Source organism: Sceloporus undulatus, chromosome 1, assembly GCF_019175285.1.
Source record: "Sceloporus undulatus isolate JIND9_A2432 ecotype Alabama chromosome 1, SceUnd_v1.1, whole genome shotgun sequence".
Taxonomy (NCBI): domain Eukaryota; kingdom Metazoa; phylum Chordata; class Lepidosauria; order Squamata; family Phrynosomatidae; genus Sceloporus; species Sceloporus undulatus.
The window spans coordinates 31,991,912-32,001,057 of NC_056522.1; the positions used below are offsets into that span (position 1 = coordinate 31,991,912).

Sequence of the window (9,146 nt, forward strand, 5' to 3'; positions counted from 1 at the left end):
ATGCCCATTTGAGCCCCAGCATTTTAATTAACTGCCAAAGAAAATAATTATCCTTGGATTTAAGAGCTACCTTAGGCCTCTGCAGTGCCAGACCTACATATGCCTTATTGCAAATAATAATTTTTCTTTAAATTTTAAAACTGAAATAAAATCTTCACCTATAAAGCATATCACACGCTAAAGCCATATATATATATGTGTGTGTGTATGTGTGTGTATGAAAAATAAAGTAAGCTCTAAAACTCATACCTGATATCTGTTCAGATTAAAAAGTATGATAATTTTACATAACATTTTTATGTATTTTTTCATATGTGAGTCAGCATGGAGATGAATAATAATACATTATATGATTTTATATTAAAATAGCTTCACCAAAGCTATATGTTATAACATCCAAGTTATACATTTTGCCTTGGTTATGCATAATTTTTTGTATGACTTATGCTAAGCATTGGACAGTTGAAACTGTGAGTCTCACAATCTGTCTATTGGACTATGTAGACAACCATATGTATATTTAAATAGCACCTAAGAAAAGAGGTTCAGCAGTATTGAATATGTGGGCACAAGGCTGGCAGTTTAGACCAATAGGCCAGTATACTATCTCTTACACTAGACAAAGCAGTAAGTTCTGGGGAGACTTTCCATAGCCAGAAAGATCACAAACAGAAGAGGGGACACTGTTTACAAAACTCCAGGTGACAAACTTGTAGAATGCCTACACTGTAGATCTAGTTGCAACAAAACATGACTCTGGGGTACTGAAATAGGCAACATTTCTCTCCTTTCAGTTTCCAGTAGTTGGTCTTCCATGGAATACAGCCTCAAAACCTGAAGGGAGCATACTGACATCATGGCAAGTACCTGCCAACTAATCTATCATCAATGGATTAGTTTAATCCTCTTTTAAATCCATTTCAATGTGTTTTTAAAACTCTTTTGATGACTTTTCCAGTATGCCAAAAAAATGGATAATGAGTAGGCATCCTGCTGAAGCAAAACACACAGAAATACAGTTTTCAAGATATATCTGATACTCAAGATACACCTGATTATGAATATAGCATGTTGAAAGCATCTACAACTTGCATACACTGAATGGATTGAAACTGTATTGTTTCCTTTCTGGAGTTTCTCATATTTTATGAACTTTTTAATGTATTTTCACAATACTGACAGGTCAGTTTAATAACTGCAGTACCTTTTGCTCCTTTCCCTGCTGTGCCTTCTACAGTAGTTTTACTCCATATAAGCAGTATCCCACCCGAGTCACCTGTGAGTACGTCTCCATTTCCTAAAAACGCTAAGCACTGAACAAACTTCGGTTTTTCGTATTTCTGAAAAGAACAGACCACATTTAAAGAACAGTGACTCATTCACAGGTAAAGCTCAAAAATACAAAATTTTGCAGAATAGCTATAATTCAAATGATTTGATTTGAATTTTCACCCATTAATCTATGTTTTAGTCTAAAGAAGCAATAGCATCCTAACCTATTCCAGAGCAACTGATTTGAAAATATAGATACAAATGCCTCTTCCAATGTCAAAGCATCATCATAATAAAAATATTTCTTTGTAAGTGAGAAGAAGAAACATCCATGTCTTTGGAACTCTAGATGGCCCCTAAAATATTTCACTCTACAAATAAACATTAGGAGGCTAACTAGACACATCATGATTGTTTGAAATGAAGGCCTGACAATGCTTTTTTGTAAAATTAAGCATTTTTGAGAAACTGAGATTGGATGAAGAAATAGCAAGATATAAGAGAGTCGATATAATAGTTAGAGTACTGGGCTGAGGATTGCGATATCCAAGTCCAAGTCCTTAGAGATTCATCAAACTCACTGGGTGAACTTGGACCAATCATTACATTTTAACTGTGAAGTAATGAAGCTGAACTTTACACCTTTAGTATGGTAAGAACAGATTGCTTACATGAAACTGTGGTTCTTCAAGTGGTCATCTGTGCCCTCACACAATAGGGGTTGCGCCTGCGCAGAGACTCCATTCGGAAGCTGAAAAGCTGATCAGATTGGCCCATTCCTGTGAACTGAGCATGCCCAATCCTGCCAATCTAGTTCCACCTTCAATTCAAGTCCACCACAGAAGAAAGGGACCTGACTGAGGGGAGGTAGGGCAGGTTTGTGTGAGGGTACAGATTATCAGTCAAAGAACCAGTTACAGGTAAACAACCCGATGAGTTGTCAGCTCAGAAGACCTCCTGGCCAAGGTGATGGCCACGAGAAATGCCATTTTCAGCATAAATTATCTCAGGGAGGCTGACGGTTTAAAGGGTATCCTGGTGAAGTGCATAAGCACCAATGAGTGACTAGGAAGGAGCCAGAGTAAGGTAAAGGTGGGTAACGGAGGGTAAAGGTGGTGTAGACCCTTGAAAAACCTCTTAAGGTAGGTGAGGTGAAGAGCTCTGCAGACGGCAACCGGGGGGCTGGTTAGGCACAACAGCTGACAAATATACTTTGTGAGATAAAAAGGTCAGCCCTTGACCACTGTTCTTGTTGAGGTGGCTGAACACAGACAGAAACCATTCTTGTAGAGTCTGGAATCTTAGGTGTGCCAAGTAGGTTATGACTGTGGTGGAAGCCATGAAGCCTAGAAGCCATTGAATGTCTCTCACTGTAGGACGGTCCATACAGAGAACAGAGCGAAGGTGGGTCCAAAGGGCTTCTGCCCTTCTGGTGGGTAGGTAGGCACAAACCATAACAGAATCCAGAGATGTGCCTATATACTCTATCACTCTGACCTGTTCCACGGTGGACTTGGAGGCATCGACTGTGGGGTCCAAGTCAGTGAGGGGAGAGAGAGTGGTGTGAACATCTCGGAACAACTGTGTGCCGGAGGACGATACCAGCAACCAACTGTCCAAATAAGGAAAAATCTTTAATTCCCTGGACGTGAAGGTGAGAGATAACCACTGCAATGCATTTTGTAAAGACACGGGGGGCATTGGAGAGGCCAAAGGATAGGATAGTATATTGATAGAGATCTCTGTTGAGCCCCTGTATTGAGTAGAGACCATAGACCTGGAGTAGTTGGAAGAGGCAGGCAGGGGGGCCACTGTTGTTTCCAGTATTGTTGTTTCTGACTGCTGACACTCAACCTCTGGCCTGTAAGGCGTGCCTTGGCCAATGTGTCCAGAGACCTGTTGGTCTTAGCCGTAAAAAGGCCATTATCTTCAAGGGGCAGATCTTCAATACACTTCTTAGCCTCATCTGTGAGATCAGTAGATTTGAGCCAAGATAGAGCTCAAGTGCACCTGACATAACTTTGGCTGCACAGTCCATAGAATGCCTACCTGAGTAGACTTCTTGGCTGACTAACAAGGGCAGCCGTATTTTGTTCTGGTAGGAAAGGGATGAAAGCAGCCATCTCATCTCACAAAAATTCTGGTAGGCACCCATGCAAGCCTGCATGTTACCCACCCTAGCAGAAAGGGCAGCCAAAGAGTAGAAGCACCGTCCAAAAATGTCAAGGCATCCACCCCTCCTTGTCCACTGCAGCAGAATGGGTCTTGCCAGAAGATTGGATGTAGTCTCAACTACCAAGGAGTTAGGAGTAGGGTGAGTGAAGAGATAAGTTGCTGTGTCAGGTTGAATCTTGTACAGGCCTTCAAGCTTCCTTGAAGCAGGTGGTACAGATGAAGGCTTCAGCCAAGAAAGGTTCATGACATCAGACAATGAGGCCAAGAAGGAAAGAACAGCTGGTGAAACTGCAGTGGTATCGATGATCTGAAATACATGATCACTCACCGGCTTAGGAGCGACCTCGACCTGAAGCCATTCTCTGGACCACATCTGAGAACAGCTGAACATTCTCATTAGGGAATTAAGGTGTGGTGTCTTCAACTTCCTCCTGAGCAGATGCAATAACAGGAGAGGACAAAACAAGTGACAATTGTGTCGTAAGCTGATTCCTCAGATTGCTGAGGGATGGAGGGAGTAGCAAACTGAGGAACCTGTGTGACAGCAGGAGGAGGCATAGATTGAGACATCGACATCAAAGACACAATTGGAATAATAGCAGGGATAGATGTTGTAATCAACGTCGACAGTGAAATCTGAGCTACTGGCATCGAGTGAACAAGAGACTCAGGAAGTCGAGAGACCGTAGCAGTAGTGCGAGGCAAAGGTGAAGGCACTCTGGTGGTATTGTAATCAAGCCTAGACTCATGTACATGGTGTGAAGCTTGGAATCGAGATCGAGCATGATATCAAGAGGGAGAGTCATAGTGTGGTTCCCTATGGTGGTAACAATCTCTATAAGGAGGAGGGTAAGACCGGTAGGAAGAAGAGCATTTTCTCCAGTATTCTTTCGCTCAATAACAACCAATATACGACATGGAGGTATAAGGCGAATCTCAGCAGCAGTGCCTAGAAGATGATGTTGACAACTCATCCTCATCTTGAGATGATGTTGGAAAGCGGTGAGATCGAGCTGGAGATACATCATGGTGTCAAGGTGTTAAAGGTGAGAGGGAAAGCCTATAAGCCTGAGCCGGAGAGGCAAATATCTGTGATGGTACCAAGATGGAAACTGGTGGCAGAAGAGAGACCAACGTCGGTAAAGATGAAGTGAGTACTGAGCCAGGTGGTACTGGAGCACTCAAAGATGCCAAGGTCAAAATCACAGTTGTTGAGTCTGAAACAGGTGGCTGTGAAGCCAGCAATGGTATCGATGCCAGGAGCAAAAAAGCCAGAGTAGTCTCCAAGATGGTTGCTGCCATTGAGACCAGTGTTGAGGTCGAAGCAGACATTGAGGCCGAAGAAGCGAGGCAGAAGAGATGCCTTAGACTTGTGCTTCTTCTTAGACTTCTTGGCATCATAGACACCCTAGATGTCAGGCTTCTTTTTGGTCTTGTGATGTTGCTTCTCTTGGGAGGCAGAAGGAACCTCCTGCAATGAAAGAGACTGGGCAGCAGATAACGTAGCCTGTGACATTGAGGGAGCAGGCTTTAAAGTGCTTGATGTCAAGGGCCTCAGTGTCAAGGAAGGCACTGTAGATGTTAAGGCCTTCGGAGTCAAAGTCAAGCTCGATGTTGATGCCAGCCAATGTTTTGGAGATTTTAGGGATCCTTGGGAGTTTGGAGATGGGCACCAAAGCCAAAGAATCAGTCTGAGAAGAAGATTTCTCCGCAATGGAAAGGGAACGTTCCTAACAAAAAAGTTTCAAGCATTGGGCTCTGTTGCGAAGGGTTGTGTTGGTAAAGGAGTGGCAGATGGAACAATGCTCAGCAACGTGACACTCACCCAAGCAAAAAAGGCATTTAGAATGTACATCAGTGAGGGGAACCTTATGGTTACAATCGGCGCAGAGCTTGAATAGACCTGGAGGCCATAAGAGGCCCAGAAGCGAGGTACCCATTCAGGCAAAGAAAAAACAAACAAAACTCATATCCAAGCTCTGCAAGGGCGATAATCACAAGAAGTATACAGGAAAAAAAAATCAAACCAGAAGAAAAAACATTGATTCTACTGTACGCTAAAGGACTCAGCTAAGGAGCAATCCGAAAGGAGTGTTTCTCTTGCAGTGGACGAAAAAGAACTGAAGGTGGAGTTAGATTCGTGGTATTGGGCATGCTCAGTACATGGGAGTGGGTGGGGCCTTCTGCTCAGTTTTTCAGCTTCCAAATGGAGTCTCTGCGCAGGCGCAAACCTCTGTTGTGTGAGGCACAGAGACCATGAAGAAAAACTACATCTTTTCAGTTACAAGATTGTGGGCTCACTAAATGGGGGAGAATAATACAACATAGTTGAAATGCTGGTTTCTGCAAAGCCTTTTGCTCTGCTGTAGATGGTGGGATGACACTGAAGTATGTTTTGTACTAGAGGCCAGTAGCTTGTAGCATTCAGACTTTTGAAAGTAGATGTTTTAATTAGTTTGGCAAGAAGGAAGAATTATTGTAACAATGGTAACCAAATATTGGGGAGCAGATTTGGGATAACCAATCACTTAAAAAATGAACAATTTTCCAATCTATGAAAAAAGTAAGCAAACAAGCAAGTCATTCCATCTGTCCAACTGTTCATTTTTGCCTTCTACTCATGCTCCCCAAGCCCTGCCCTTCCCCCAGTGGAAATGTAATGGACAGTATTATGATGCATTTGAGTCTTCAGCAAGATACTGAGTGGAAAGAGAGAGGGGAAAAATGTATGATTTTAATAGAAAAATGACAGGTAGCAATAAGAAGAAGTGACACATCATTCCCAGCCTCCCTGCACAAAATAGTTTTCTATGATGCTGTTCTTTGTCCTTATGTTCAGTATCTCACTACACATTGTATACAAATGTATGTGGTAACGTACATTTGCATACAATGTGTAGTGACATAGTGAATTTTATATATTGACTATAAAGGAAAACAGTTTTTTATATCTTTTTTTTTTTAGAAAGATACAATCCCATTCATCACATAACAGCTTTAAGAAATTTGCCAAAATGTTTCTTACCCCAAATATCCCTTGCTTCCGAGTTAATGAATTACCATTCCAAGTCCAGAAAAAGATATGAGATTTTCCAGATGTTATTATTGTGTCTTTATCAGTCGGATGGAATGCTACTGCAAGTACAACTTCATTTGTAGTCTGTTGAAACAGAAAAGGGTGTTGCTATAATTAACCTTTCTATTTATGCAGGTAAGTATCAGATTTGCCATTAGGCAAACAAATATACAAAACAAAATAGGCACAGAAAGGAGTGCTTCTCTTCCTAACATCAGGAAAGATGTTAAAACTCATACAGGAAAAGAAAAATGGCAGTGTTAGAGTCAATAGCCTACATGTTGCTTCTGATATTACTTCTGTTATCATTTAAGATGGTCTGGAGGGATCTCAGTGCAGGCAGAAGCAACTCTTCATTTTGGATATGTGAGGACCAGGGACAAAGGACAGTAAAATGTCAAAAATTTCAATTCCTTAAAAAAAACACCAAAAAACCAAATCAGTATCACAGTAGATCTTTGGTAAAAAGAAGGGCTCCTTTCATCTTTACCCAAATCTTTTATAAAATAAATTTTAATAATGTTTGATTAAGCATAAACTATTCCGAACCCTGTTCTGAAAATGCAATAAAAGTAGAAGCAATTCAAGAGAAAACAGAAGGCTATTATTTTTTTATATTGAACTTCCACACAGAAATGAAGAACTCTTTAAATTCTGGATAATAGGGATAACGAAGCCAATCAAAATAAATCTTGGCTGAAGTTCACTTAGTTCATCAAGCTCTGGAAAATTTTGAGTTTTTTGGTCTACTTATTGAGTGGGAAAGTACTATTTAATCTGGGTCATCTGTTCTATAGGTGAATAATCAAAGAGTGTTATATTGAATATTGCATAAGTATTTTGAGATTTGTTATCCAACACATGGAATCTAATCCAATTTTTAAAATTTATTCTGATACATTATACAATTTATCAATATTACTACATTTCAAATCAGTTCTTCATTCTATATCCCCCTTCCTTTCCTTCTCTCCCCAACTATAATACTGCTTCCCTGTCAATCCTTTTACCATTAGCATTTCACGTTTATAACAATATATCACTTCTTTAACCAGCTTCAAAACTGAGTTGAAGACCATCCTGTTCAGAGAAGCATTCCCAGGCATTGCATAATTGTCACTTGCTATTTGATGTTCCTTTGTTGCCTGTTTTATTGAATCATTTCCTGTATTGCTATGTCTTCCCTCCAGTCCATCTCCCCTGATCCAGGCCTCAGAGGTAGAGAAGAACTGTTGGCCCTCATCCTCTTCCCCTTCTCCTCTTGTGCTGTGTCTTTTTAGATTGTAAGCCTTAGGGCAGGGAACCGTCCAATTAAAAAGATTGTATGTACAGCGCTGTGTAAATTTACAGTGCTTTATAAATAAAGGTTAATAATAATAATAATAATAATAATAATAAATTATTATTATTAATGATCTTTATGATGTTCATCAGTTATTAATCTGAAATTTCAGCTGCTCATTACAAGGTTAAACCCAATATTCCTTTGCCACATAGAACTTACATATGCTTTCCATATATTTCCAAGTAAGTCTTTTATATTACCTCTGATTAATCTAACTATATGTGTTAATTTCTCTAGCAAAGCTATGGCCCATATCCTGTTTATCCAATACTGTATTAATAAATTTTCTCATGATTTCCAGCTTTTCACCAATTCTAACCTTGCTGCACATAAGATAAATAATATGAGATCTTTATTTAGCAAATTTTTATTCTCATTCTCAAACAGGGAAACCAGTAGTTCATCTGAATGAATCCCGCGCCCCAATATTTGACTAATTCAAATCAAGACCTTTTCCCAGAATCTTTATACCTTCAGCATGTTAACCACATAATTAATTAATTAACTAATAAGTTGCCTTTCTCCCAGGGTGGGGTCCAAGGAGGATCACAGATACAATTAGTTAAAAACTTAATATTACAATTTTTGAAACAAATAAAATCACTTCATTTTAACAGTACACAATTATAACCAATGCATGTGTCACCAAGCCAGACCTGACATATGACTCCAATCCCCAATTTTGCAACATTCTCTCCAACACAGGGTGACCAGATGTCATAACATCAAAGGAGAACAAGGCACCACAAAATGTAAGACATTCAAGAAAAATGTACAACATTATCAAATGAAATCTAAGAACACTCATATAAATATAAATTCATGCTTCTTAGCTATGCTCAATTTGGAGGACATTTTGGAGTTCCTCCTGGACAGAAGGCTGAAATGCTGCACATGTCCTGGAAAAGGAGGCCATCTGGTCACCCTGCTGCAGCATAATTATTAGTATTGTATTGTCAGCAACTCATCTGTGCCATATAGCCAATGCTGGCATACAGCAGAGTATGACTGGAAAATTCAGAAATGTGGTTCTCAGCTCCCAGTTGAGATAACAGCAGCTGGATGTCTTCCAGGAACTGAAGAATGCAGAGGCTTCGGGAACTCTCCAGCTATTGCTGACAAGCTGAATCTCCTGAAGTGCTATCTTTATTTACAGTGCTACAAATCACCAACGCTATATTACAGATCACACACAAATACCAACTCTCCTACTACAACCCACAAAGCAATAATAATAATAATAATAATAATAATAATAATAATAATAATAATAATAAT

The 9,146-nt window shown here is 39.9% G+C and overlaps 1 protein-coding gene across 6 annotated transcripts in view; it reads right to left on the bottom strand.

Moving 5' to 3' along the window:
* Positions 1–9,146, bottom strand: part of EML4 (EMAP like 4) — a 263,195-nt gene that overhangs the window by 39,866 nt on the left and 214,183 nt on the right. For all 6 annotated transcript variants that reach the window (XM_042445215.1, XM_042445217.1, XM_042445216.1 and 3 more), the window contains 2 exons: positions 6,473–6,607; positions 1,205–1,340 (listed from right to left, as the gene is read on the bottom strand). In XM_042445215.1, coding sequence (XP_042301149.1) covers positions 1,205–1,340; positions 6,473–6,607 — 271 coding nt within the window. The remainder of the gene's footprint in view (positions 1–1,204; positions 1,341–6,472; positions 6,608–9,146) is intronic.